The 13,772-nt window shown below is 40.7% G+C and overlaps 1 protein-coding gene and 1 pseudogene across 3 annotated transcripts in view; one reads left to right on the forward strand and one right to left on the reverse strand.

The window, feature by feature from the left end:
* Positions 1 to 60: 60 nt before the first annotated feature.
* On the reverse strand, positions 61 to 6,123 carry LOC106589572 (glutaryl-CoA dehydrogenase, mitochondrial-like; annotated as a pseudogene). Its single transcript, XR_014382786.1, has 12 exons — positions 6,007 to 6,123; positions 5,401 to 5,531; positions 5,245 to 5,277; positions 4,885 to 5,026; positions 4,228 to 4,288; positions 3,936 to 4,106; positions 3,192 to 3,321; positions 2,196 to 2,412; positions 1,848 to 1,951; positions 1,502 to 1,627; positions 1,137 to 1,297; positions 61 to 646 (listed from the first exon to the last, which is right to left on the reverse strand). The product of XR_014382786.1 is annotated as a glutaryl-CoA dehydrogenase, mitochondrial-like (transcript).
* A 5,690-nt stretch (positions 6,124 to 11,813) lies between these two features.
* Positions 11,814 to 13,772, forward strand: part of LOC106589603 (choline transporter-like protein 2) — a 28,094-nt gene continuing 26,135 nt past the window's right edge. Inside the window, exon 1 of one of the 2 annotated variants that reach the window (XM_045707665.2) lies at positions 11,814 to 12,019. In XM_045707665.2, coding sequence (XP_045563621.1) covers positions 11,977 to 12,019 — 43 coding nt within the window. In that variant the 5' untranslated portion in view covers positions 11,814 to 11,976. The remainder of the gene's footprint in view (positions 12,020 to 13,772) is intronic. The other variant, XM_045707668.2, reaches the window with a different exon arrangement.

The raw sequence follows: 13,772 nt of genomic DNA on the forward strand, positions 1-13,772 counted from the left end.
CAAAAAGAGCACTGATTTAGGTCAGCCGTCGGTATCACAATTACGAAATTATACAATTCATCATTTCAAAATATGCTTTATGCACAGTTCATTTCTTTCACCTAGAAATAAATCAAATAGACCAGTTGCGAACAAATCTCTAAAGATACACATACATACTGTACAACCTCTCACCCATTAAGTTAACTTATTCCATAACATCTTTCTAATCTATACAGATCCCTTATCAACATGCTACATACCATTGTGACATCCCTTCGTAGTAGGAGACTGAAGCTACTGTATCAACATTCAAGCTGACATTGTATTTCAATCGTCGATTGATTGAGTACAGGTACATAAGCAAAACAAAACCGTCTCATATTTGGACCCAGTGTTTCTTTCAGGTTGACTTTTACTTTAATATACTCTCACCAAACAGAGGCACTTGGGGATGGAAGTCCATCAGCAGTTAGGCACACACCCTCAGTGATTACTTCTCAGAAGACAGATAGATGGGTAGCTCAAGGCTTTCCCAGTCTACTTTAAGTCCGTTATTCAGTCTGTTGTAATAGGAGGACAAGGAGGAGAGTTTACTTCTCAACAGTGAATGACTGCAGTCCAGTGATGGCTCGGCCCAGGATCAAGGCATGTATGTCATGGGTACCTAGAAGAACAAGCAAACACAAAGGCATTGTGGGTTGATTATTTGATATGAGAAATGTGCAAGTGAGGCTAAACTTTTAATTTAAATTAGATATTTTAGGGATATGTAATACATACATACTGAGAACACAGGAGGTTGGTGGCATTTAAATTGGGGAGGATGGGCTCGTGTTAATGGCTGGAGCTGAATAAGTGGAATGGTATCAAATACATCAAACACATGGTTTCCATGTGTTTGATGCCATTCCATTTACTCCGTTCCAGACATTATGAGCCATCCTCCCCTCAGCAGCCTCCACTGACTGAGAATTATACCACAAAACCAACAAGTAACTGTAAAACTTAATTTGTACACTACTGACCTCTGCTGGTCATCCAGTCTCATTTTCTCGCTCCAATCCAGACTACTTTCTGCTCATGTTCCATTCACCTGTTCTTCTATCTAGCCTTTCCATCCTTTAAATACCATATTCAATCAATCTTCTCCTCACCTTCGTATGTGTTGACGGCCTCCAGGTTCATGACGTGTCTGATAATGTGGTACTCGTCTGCGATGCCGTTGCCTCCCAACATGTCTCGGGCCTGCCTGGCGATGTCCAGGGACTTCCCACAGCTGTTCCTCTTCAGCATGGAGATCATCTCAGGGGCCACTCTGAGGGAGGGAAGACAGACAGGATAGAGGTCAGTGTTTAATATAATGAAGAAAGATGGACACATACAGTACACACAATGAGATAGTCTCTCTTCACATATTCAACATGATACTAGTACACAGACCAATGCATAAACACACACTGCAGTCTCTCCTCACATCCAAAAGCAAACATTTCGCTCACTCAGTGGGGACTGCACTCACTTCTTGTTGTCGATGAGTCTGCCTAGGGCCAGACAGGACTGCAGGCCAATGGTGATCTCTGTCAGCATGTCAGCCATCTTCTTCTGCATCAGCTGGTTCCTGGCCAGGGGCACGCCAAACTGGATCCTGAATGGACCAAAACAAAAGAGAACGAATCAGATGTCAGCGACATATAATAGGGTCCTAAAATGCTGAAAGAAGAGTCAGGATGGCAGCTTGACTCCCTTCAATACTCTTTACTACTGAGCTAACGTCTTCCTGAACAAGCTACTTCGTCCATTCATACCAAAAAGTGCTCTGAATTAATAGAGTTGATGACATAATGAGTAGGGAGGGAGATGTTTACCTGTCCAGTGTGTACTGGCGGGCAGCGTGGAAGCAGAACTCGGCAGCACCCAGAGCTCCCCAGGCGATACCGTAGCGGGCGTTATTCAGGCAGCCGAAGGGACCCTGACCAGAAATGAGACATATACAGTATGTTCAGTTCAATATATTATATTTTAACAGAACACCTTTTCTTCATCTTTAGAGAACTGACTTTGTTCTCTAGATCGCATCTCAAGAGTTCTCTAAACATACAGTATCTCGGCCAGCAACTTTGATTCAGTCAGAATTGTTCCTATAGTAAATCATTCCATTTACAGTATTTCTAAACAACATTATGTGTTTGAGTCCAACAGTTAGGCTTACTCACAGCCAGTCCAGAGACGTTGGGCAACATATTCTCTTGGGGCACCTCCACCTCGTCCATCAGGATCATGCCCGTGGCCGACGCCCGCAGAGAGAACTTGCCCTCGATCTTAGGCGTTGCCAGGCCCTTCATGCCACGCTCCAGGATGAAACCTCTGATCCTGCCATCCTCACACTTGGCCCAGACCACCGCGATGTCCGCCACGGGTGAGTTGGTAATCCTGGAGGATAGGGGAGAGAATACGCTAAGTTAGTTACCCATAGTGAGAGTTAGGGTATTATAGGTTCAACTACATCATATGCGAGGGTAAGGGTATATAATATGGTGGGGGGGGACAGGCAGGGAGAATGTACGGTGAGGGAAAAAGGTATTTGATCCCCTGCTGATTTTGTACGTTTGCCCACTGACAAAGAAATTATCAGTCTATAATTTTAATGGTAGGTTTATTTGAACAGTGAGAGACAGAATAACAACAAAAAAATCCAGAAAAACGCATGTCAAAAATTTTATAAATTGATTTGCATTTTAATGAGGGAAATAAGTATTTGGCTCGAAACATATATAGAGACGTAACAGTTCCAAAAGTCTGGCGTGGGCTTTGCCAACAACTGGTGTAAGGTTATCTATATATGGAAGGCTATGCATGAAGCTGTGCATGAGGTTCTTCTCATAACGTTCTTTCCGTAATGAGACAGTCACACATACATCTAACCTTCATGTCATGCCACCTAAAGTTCCCACAGTGGAGACAACAAACATTGTGGAAGTATTGTTTGTTACACCTGCATTTTTCAGCAGCCATATAACTGAAGGGATATGTCTCCTCATTGGGACATTTTATTGTTGACTCATAACTACTCTACCTACCTAGCCTGGTCTTTCAAAGAAGTGAACTAAAGCAGAAACAGACTGGTATGGTAACCCAGACTAGAACCTACCCAGTCAGACCTACATGCAGACTGGTCAGATAGACTGGTAGCCAGGTTAGAAGAACCTTACCATGTCTTGGCTCCGCTGATGGTGAAGGTGCTACTGGAGGGGTTGTACTTGGCCTTGGTCTCCATGCCCGCAGGGTCACTGCCGTGGTTGGGCTCAGTCAGGCCGAAACAGCCCAAGATCTCCCCACGAGCTGCATCATTACACAGAGAGAGATGGGATTATGAAGAGGCCTTATCTAACTGGAATATGAGCTCTTCTTCAGTCTGCATTAGTTTAATTCTCAATTTCGCACCACATTTACTTTGTACAACAACTTAGACTTTTGTCTATGTGCCAATATTAACGTCACCTGTTGTTTGTTCATCTACGTTATTTTTCTTCATACTTATGAACTGAAACCCAACACAGTTTCTAAACCGAAAATTGTTGATACTGACCAAACCAACCATTTATTGAGGACATTGATATCGATAATAACGATAAGTAGCCTTTACTAGAGGAATGTGAAGTTTGAAATGAAGTAAGTCTGCTAATATGGGCTATTGCTAATGGGCCAATTGATATCTGAGTGAGTGCGGGTTTTTCCTTTCTTCAATCGATAGCTACAACATCTAAAGTAGTAGTAGTTTTAAGGGTACTGTAAAAAAGGAACTGGCGCACATTAATGTTATGAATTTAGCGTTCAATTTATCGTGATACTTCAGTCAATTTATCAGGATATGGATTTTTTTTCCCATATCGCCCAGCTCTAGTTTCTATACTATGTGTCATTTTACTATGGAATATATAGTAGTTATTGCTTACCTAGCCTGGGTAGCCACTTCTCCTTCTGTTCCTCTGTGCCGTAGGCGTTGATGGGGTGCATGACCAGTGAGGACTGGACACTCATGACTGACCGGTAGCCACTGTCCACCCTCTCCACCTCCCTGGCAATGAGCCCGTAGGCCACGCAGCTGGTGCCGGCACAACCATAACCTGGGTGAAGAAGAGACAAAGTTGAGGAAGAAGGACAATTAGTGGACTAATCGAGTTGAGCATGAAGATTGAATATGAACACATCAATAACAGGATGATGCATGTTTAATATGTTATTTACCTTGGATGGTTGGCCCCAAGACACCCAGCTCTCCCATCTCTGAGAATCTCACGGTGGAAATCTGTGGGGGGGAGACAAACAAACAGAAAGTGAGCATGAATAAATAGTTTATAGAGAAGTTCATTGTGCAACATGAGAAGTCTTCTCTCCAGGAATAGCACCTCAGCCTGTGTTTACGGTTGTGTCTGTTGGCCAAATGTCAGTGTTTACGTGTGTCTCTGTTGGCCATGTGTCAGTGCTGACATTTATCTCCGTTGGCCATGTGTCAGTGCTGACGTTCGTGTCCGCTGGCCATTTGTCAGTGCCTCAGCTTGTCGGTGTTGGCCATGACCATGCCTCAGCCTATGTCTGTGCTTACACACTGCGCCAGTGCTTACGTGCGTGTGTCTGTTGGCCATGACCATGCCTCAGCCTATGTCTGTGCTTACACACTGCGCCAGTGCTTACGTGCGTGTGTCTGTTGGCCATGACCATGCCTCAGCCTATGTCTGTGCTTACACACTGCGCCAGTGCTTACGTGCGTGTGTCTGTTGGCCATGACCATGCCTCAGCCTATGTCTGTGCTTACACACTGTGCCAGTGCTTACGTGCGTGTGTCTGTTGGCCATGACCATGCCTCAGCCTATGTCTGTGCTTACACACTGTGCCAGTGCTTACGTTCGTGTCTGTTGGCCATGATGATGCGTGGCCATTAGTTTCTCCTGGCAGTAGGTCCTGAAAGAGTCTCTGATCATCCCCTCCTCCTCTGTCAGCAGGCCGTCCAGCTCCAGGGCGTCACGCCAGTTAAACTGCACCTTGGCTGTAGAGGGCCATGGGAATTAGAACATGAGGCGACGCAAACATGGTGATGTCATACTGTCCACCACCACGTTTCATAATATAATACATCATGTCTGTATGTGTAGCCAGTGGCATCTAGCAGGTTAAGTTTACATATGTAATACATTGGTAATGTACATATGATACGGTTTGTCCAATACTGTAGCTTTACGAGTTGAACTTGTATAAATGACTTACGTGCTTTTTCTGGCTTCTTGGCGACCACTTCGGCTTCTGAAAGAGTCAACGGCACAATAAGTCATCAACAGAGACCAACAAAAAAGCAGCAATACATTCTAGACACTTAAAAATGTCACTTTAATACAATCCCATTCTATGTTATTATATGCTCACATGTAAACTCCCCGTTTTGGGCTGGTGAAGCTGCTGCTGTGTCCTGTGCCCGGGAGGCTGAGATTGCAGCACATTTCTTAGCGTTGGAGAGCAAACGAGTCACAGCACCTCTGAGAGCCATGGTACACAGTCTGAAAGAAATTACAACACAAGACACATTTAATGGTACAGTAAGGAGAGTAAAGATTATACATTTACAAAACATGATATTACCATATTATCAAGTGAATTATTCATTTTGAGTAAAATGTATGACATTTAAAACAATGTGATGGTCAAAAAATCACATTTGAAGCATTTTAGTGACAATACTGTAACATACTGTACCAATAATGGCAGTTATAATCAAATGGAAAAAATCCTATGTTTTAATATCATTTTCCTGGTGTTCCATAGCTCTATTTGAACGAATAAGATAAGAAATGTCATGTTTTATAGTAGCTGTCCTTCATTACACCAGCCTGTTACAAAACATTGTATAACACATGTTGACCAGCAGGTTAAAAAAAAAAGTTCTAAACAGTAGCAGTAAAAACAAGTCTTATTCCGTAACAATGTAATATTGCAGTGAGCAACCTCATGCACAACATAGTATCATTACTGTACCTGTTCTTGTCTGATAATTATTTCCGATGATCTGATAACGTTGTTTTGTTTTGTAATCGCTGCAGTGTGACGTCAAATGGCTACGTGAGGGCGTGGGGACAGCTTTTCTCCGTCATAAGCGAATCAAGCCAATAGAGACACCTGTGAAGTAGTTTTTATGCTTTAACCTTGAATTAAAGCATAAAAACAAATGCATATATATGCATTATAAAACTATTTAGAGTGTAATGATTCATAAAGTTATGTGTGAGTTAAATACTTTTTGTCACTGATTTTTCTTTTTGGAACTTTTTCCAAAAGTTAAGAATGCCACACTCAAAATGGCGCTAATGTATAGCCATCTGGCCAAGGGCATGTCGTGGGCGTTGGCACACTTCCTTCCCATCTCATTGGCTGTGACTATATAAATGCCGCGTTCAGATGTTAGTCGAAACTAGGAACTCGGAATTTTTCGATTTGCCAATTCGTTTCAAAATATTCGCCTTCAAAACAAATGGCAACTGGGAACTCGGAAATCTCCAACTTCCGACTTCAGTGCGCTCAAGACAACTGGAAACTCAGAAAAAACGAGCTCCGATTGGGAAATATTATTTTGAACGGTCATCCAACTCGGGAACTTGAAGATCACTGACGTCATAATTTGATGTCGTATATATTTCCGAGTTCCCAGTTGTCGTCAATACACCACTAGATTGTAAAAAATAGATCCAGGTGGCAAATGGCCATGTGCTTCTGAAGACTAGCTTCAAAATACTGTATCTTAAACCAAGCCCGAAGGTATTAAAAATATTTTGCAATTATAGTGTTTATTTACACATATTTGTTAAAAAATACACATACACATATTTGTTAAAAAATAAAACAAAAAACATATTTTTTGAACGTTTTCAATTAAACGTTGAGAAGTGAAATGTAGGCTTTATATTAGGCAGTGGTGGAAAAAGTACACAATTGTCATACTTGAGTAAAAGTAATGATATCTTTAATAGAAAATTACTAAAGTAAAAGTGAAAGTCACCCAGTAAAATACTACTTGAGTAAAGTCTAAAAGTATTTGGTTATAAATATACTTATGTATCAAAAGTACATGTAATTACTAAAATATACGTATCAAAAATAAAAGTAAAAGTATAAATCATTTCAAATTCCCTACATTAAGCAAACCAGACAGCACAATGTTCTTGTTTTTATTTATTTATGGATAGCCAGGGGAACACTCGAACACCTAGGCAATAATTTACAAACAAAGCATTTGTGTTTAAGGAGTCCTCCAGATAAGAGGCAGTAGGGATGACCTGGGTTGTTCTCTTGATAAGTGTGTGAATTTAACCATTTTCCTGTCCTGCTAAGCATTCCAAATGTAATGAGTACTTTTGGGTGTCAGGGAAAATGTATGGAGTAAAAATTACATACTTTTCTTTAGGAATGTAGTGAAGTAAAAGTTGTCCAAAATATAAATAGTAAAGTAAAGTACAGATACCCACAAAAACTACTTAAGTAGTACTTTAAAGTATTTTTACTTAAGTACTTTACGCCACTGACATTAGGCTATGTGGCATTAATCAGAATTTAATGAGATAAGCCTAAATTTGTTTGTTTGGTGAACAACATGTGTGGTTGGGATATTTTCACATAGAAAAAGTAAATAGCTCAACACAATACTTTGAATAGATCAGTTTGCTGAATGAAATGTGTGTATAATGATTACAGTTGTCAATGCAAATTAACGACAATATAAAATGCATTATGCAGAAATGATTAATTAGGCAAACATGATTACTTCCAAGCATTCAAAGGCCAGGAAACTAAATATAAGAAGCGTAACCTCATTCAATATTCATGGTATGTTATGTTAGACGAATCTTGGCATAGTTAATCCACATGACACCCCTGAAAGCAAGGATAGGGTTGTCAGGGCTGACCACAATAGCCTCTATTTGCTATGTCACCCGGCCTACACGGTTGCTGAGGTACGATCTCTCTCTCTCTTAATTCAATTGAAAGGGGCTTTATTGGCATGGGAAACATGTGTTTACATTGCCAAAACAAGTGAAACAAACAATAAACAAAAGTGAGAAGATACAAAACAACATCAACAAAAAACTATTTGAATTTAACAGTAAATATTGCACTGAAAAAGGTTTTAAAAAAGATAACGACATTTCAATTGTTATATTATCAGCTATGTACAGTGTTTTAGCAATGTGCAAATAATTGTAGTACGAATAGTAGGGGAAGATAAATAAACAGATAAATATAGGTGGTATTTAAAATGTTGTTTCTGGTTGCCCTTTTCTCAAGGCAACTGGCCACAAATCTTGCTCCTGTGACTGCACACTGTGTTATTTCACCTAACAGATATGGGAGTTTATCAATGTTTGATTGTTTTCAAATTCTTTGTGGGTCTGTTTAATCTGTGGGAAATATGTATCTCTAATATGGTCATTCATTTGGAAGGTTAGGAAGTGCAGCTTAGTTTCCACCTCATTTTGTGGGCAGTGGGCACATAGCCTGTCTTCTCTCGAGAGCCAGGTCTGCCTATGGCGACCTCTATCAATAGCAAGGCTATGCTCACTGTCTGTACATAGTCAAGGATTTTCTTAATTTTGGGTCAGTCACAGTGGTCCTGTATTCTGCCACTGTATACTCACTGTTTAGGGCCAGATAGCATTCCAATTTTCACTGTTTCTTGGTTGATTCTTTCCAGTGTGTCAGGTAATTGTGTTGCTGTCCTGGAGCTCTGTGGGGTTGTTTTATGTTTGTGAACAGAGGAGCAAAACCAGCTGGCTGAGGAGACTTTTCTTTAGGTTTGTCTCTCTGCAGGTGAGAGCTTTGTGGTGGAACGTGTCGACATCGCTTCCTTTTAGGTGGTTGTATAATTGAACAGCTCTTTTCTGGCATGTATAGTCCTAATGCTCTGCATGCATTGTTTGGGGTTTTGCGTTGTACACAAAGTATATTTTGGGGTGTTTGTCCCATTTTGTAAATTATTGGTTGCTGAAGTGGACCCCAGACCGCACAACCATAGAGGGCAATGGGTTCTATAACTGAATTAAATATTTTTAGCCAGATCCTGATTGTGATGTTGAGTTTTATGTTCCTTTTGATGGCATATAAAGCCCTTGCCTTGTCTTTTAGATTGTTCACAGCCTGGTGGAAGTTACCTGTGGTGTTGATGTTCAGGTCGAGGTAGGTATAGTTCTTTGCAGTGGCGATTTTAGCATGTAAATCTTGGTGGGGCAAAAATAAATAAAAGTGAGATGCATGCCAGAAAAGCCACAACACAACACTAAACAATACAGTCCTGCTTGAGAGTACAGGACGACACTAGAATCAGTGCCCTGTGTACTATAACAGTGACAAACAGTTCCCACAAACTGTTAGGGTCTACATAAAGCTGTCCCAACAGCAGTCCCAAACATTTTACCACTGCTACACCTGGCTATCAGCGGAACCTTGTCTGGTAGCAAAACAGTTAATTCAGCCTCATTTACTGCCTTTAAAAAAAAAATAGCTGCTATGGCTGACTTGCTTAAACAAATGTGGTTTCTAATGACAATTGAGATGTACAAACTGTGGCATAAGGGGACGACAAGCGGATAAAAGACAATCCGTGATTTTGATTAAGGCATTAATGAGCGAGCTAGGACGGACGTAGTCAATATAACCATTTTTTAAGCACTTTTGTAATATACAGCGACAGAATTCAGAACATGGGCCGTTCTTACAGTGTTCTCCCTGTACACCAAGTCAGAACCATAGAACAAATAAAGGGGGCATATAAACACGCAATGAAAGCTCTTACAATATTTTCTAAAACCTTTCTCTAAAACAGGCTATAGGCTACATGTGCACCACCAAGTCAGAACAGTAGGCGAAATAAAGAGGGGTAAATAGACCAAATTATTAGGGTGAGGCACATGGGCTACTAACATCTTACTACACAACATACACTTGGTATTACTTTCTTAGCTACTCCCTGGCATAGTACATGATTTATGCAGCAGCATACAATACATTTTTGGACTCACTTTATTGTGCTGTGCTCACTTGAACAGGAAGGTGGCGTGGCGGTCCTTCGTGGGCAAATTTTGTTATCAAAGTTTGGCATTCTCTGGATTTATGGTGCTTTCAAAACATCTGGGAACTCTGAAAAAAACACGGTCGAAATATGATGACGTCATTGATCTTCAGGTCATAGCACTAGAAAGAGGCCAGATTTACAATTCCGAGTTGGATGACCGTTCAAAACTTATTTTCCCAGTCGGAGCTCGTTTATTCCCGACTTCCCAGTTGTCTTGAACTCACTGAAGTCAAGTTTTCGCAGTTACGAGTTAACAGTTGTTTTGAGCACGGCACAAATCACGCTTCATTGACAGCATTGCCCATGTTGAACGTTTATTATTTTAAATTTGGAAAATCCCAGATTTGGGACCACACAGCCACTGTCACTGATTCCTTCCAAACCACTCATTGTTGAATTTACGATTTCCAACTTGTTGTGTAATGTTTATGTCCAATGGCCGATGAGCACCGATACGTTTTATCTATAATTTTTCTTCATTATTTATCTTCATATGACAAGGATTAAAAAGGATTTGCCAGTAGATTGTCGACTTCATTCATGATGATGACTGCTAGCTAAGATTTTGAAAGTATAAAGTTGACATGATCAGTCCAATCAAAGCTACTGTAGATATAACATGATTTGATGTCATTTTATCTGTGGCCTTGAGCCTTCTTGGATGGGAACTTCTAATTGAACTCTATGGCAGCACCCAAAGGGCTAGAATTTTCGAGGTCTACCCTTAGACTTGGAGGTGACGTAGTGTCCCCATGAGTGACAGAACACTGAGCCAATCGCGGCGTAAAGCTCAGTATTTTCTTTTGGCTTGACCCTCCACCACAGAAAGCACTTAGCTAGGCTGAAACACTGTCATTATGGAGCTGCCTTACTCAAGAAAACAAAAATAGACCATGTTTGTATGTGGCTTTATTAAGTCAATTATATATATATATTTTTTTACATTGTTTGCAAACTGATATGTGACACGTATTAATGACAAAATTACATGCAAAACAGGCAAGACCCCCAAAAATGTGGGGCGGAGCCCCACCTGCCCTGAATGGCGTGTCACCACTGGTTCTTTGTGTGCTCTAGGGCAACGGTGTGTAGATAGAATTTGTATTTGTTGTCTTGGCTACTGGACCTTTTTTGGAACACTATTATTTTAGTTTTACTGAGACTCACTGTCAGGGCCCATCTCCTTTATACCATGTTTCTTGCAGGATGACAATGTCTATATTTCAGATTTCTTTGGTGAAGTCTGGGTTCCTGCTCTTTAGGCTAAAAGCCTCAGACCCCCTTATCTCTCTCTCTCTCTCTCTCTCTCTCTCTCTCTCTCTCTCTCCAACTCTGTTATTTCAACACAAGTGCTCTCTTTCTTCCTCTCTTCACTGCATGCACCTTTTTACTGTTTGCATTCTTTTCGATTTTGTTGATATCAAGTGAATTTTCCCACTCAAAGCTGTGAGAGATTTCCTTTAAGTTTAAACAACTTACATTCTCTACATTTTATTTGCATGTTGTAAAGAATAATTTTGCCTAATGATTTTTAAATTAAAATAGGCTATTCCTAGTGTCTGGTAGCACAACCCTTCTTCACATTCCTTTGAAGTGGCAGCAAGAAATAAATAGTTTTGGTCCGGCCTTCAGGGTTATTTAATTGGCCGAGCAAGCTGTCAGTTGTTAGTTTTTATAGCTGATTGGCCACTGTCTCTCTCTCGCTCTCTCTCTCGTGGTATGGAATGTATCATGATTTGGGATGGTCTTGCCACAGTACGTTCGGTTTTGACGGCGAATAAGGGAGTCGCTCACTGTGTTATTGATGTTTTTTTCTTCGACATTTCCATGGTAACTGTCCAAAATTTGATCAGCAGCCAGCAGCGAGAACACTCAAGTATTCAACCATGGAGCTAAACGAGAAGAATCCGACTCCGGACTCGAAATATGGTAAGAAATATTCCCTTTCTTCGCATTCTCTTCGCACCGTTATTTTAAAAAAAAAGGGGTGTGGGTAGAAAAAATTGAAACAATGACTCGTGAATGATGGGTGGGGACCGGCCGCGTGTGTCCCACTCCCAAACAGATTTAAATCGCAACATCATCCTAATCAGCCTGCAGAATAATAGTTTACGTTTCCAATTAAAAATACCCTTTACAAAGAATGAATCCTGCGTTTATCAAAGGCTTGCAGCTGTGCTGCTCCAGCCTACATCTATCAAGAAATGTGCTGTTTATGTTCAATTTAAGGACTAAGGGTTATTCATTGTTGCCCTATTATGTACACTGATCATATGGAAATGAATAACCCCCTATGGCCCACACGGTCCATTGTTCCCACTAATTGGAATCAGAAGAATCAGATAGCAAACTCGGATAGTCTATTCTACAGCCTTTGTCCATTTGACTTGAACAAGTATATAGGACAAAGCTATTAGTCAAATGTTGCTTTGCAGGCAATGATTAATTCATTGCCAATTCATTTCTATAACAGAATAATCAATACAATGAATGTGTATTGACAGCTTATAACGGTGAGGTTTGCTCAGTCTGCTCTCTCACAGAAGCAGAAGTTGTTTGTGTGACAACACCCATGTGGTGATGTCTAGAATGCCATATGGTTATTACTCCCACACACACACACACACACACACACACACACACATACACCACACACACACACACACACACACACACACACACACACACACACACACACACACACACACACACACACACACACACCGCACCGCAGCAGAAACAATTGGCCCTCAGCTATAGTGCATCATTAACACTGATTTATTTAAGTTTTGCCATGACGACTTTCTAAAACGTCACTCATTGCGTAGCATGACACATGTCTCTCAAGGAGGTAGACTGATAGTCAGCCTGTCCTTCGCTGCAGTTGCACTTCCAAATGGTGGTTGGACTTTGGGCTGAGTTGTTGTTCATAACATCTTTTGAGTCATCGAGGTCCTCCGTCCTGTTTATCTTGCCTTAATCCCTCCAGTCAATGTCATCACATGTTAGAATAGACCTACACTTCAAACCTCAACTGATTACCAACATAGCAGGCTTACAATACGTTGTCGGTAATTCAGCATTTAGGCCCCACCCTAGTCATACTATGATGAAGATAGAGGCCTAGGTTTGTAATAATATATATAATATATGCCATTTAACAGACACTTTTATCCAAAGCGACTTACAGTCATTAATTCCAATGTAATCTAAGTCATGTTAAATTGGATTCACTGATATCCATCCAGTATGACTAGTTTGTAAGGAGTGAGAGACGGACAATAGTTGACTTATAGACACATTCTCTATGGCAGGGTTCCCCAACTGGCAGGTGATTTTATTTGGCCCCCCAAGTTATCTGAGCCAAACAGAAATGTATTTGAATAATCATCATTTTTTGTTGGAATTTTCATTGGTGGACATAAGACGGTAAAAACACCAGAAATCAGCTCCAAGTGATTTTAATTTGGGAAATCTGTTACAACGCATAATAGAGAGACATGATCGTATACAAATGTAAGCAAGGTTTGAAGTTATTATGTTATTATCTGTTTGGGCTTCTTGCAGTCAATTTGCAGTCTACAAATTATTTGTAACTATGTTCCGGCCCACCGACCATCCGCTCAAGAAAAAATTGTCCTGAATCTAGTTGATGATCCCTGCTCTATGGTTTATCTAAGGA

The sequence above is a fragment of the Salmo salar genome, chromosome 02 (assembly GCF_965601325.2).
Source record: "Salmo salar chromosome 02, fSalSal1, whole genome shotgun sequence".
NCBI lineage: Eukaryota > Metazoa > Chordata > Actinopteri > Salmoniformes > Salmonidae > Salmo > Salmo salar.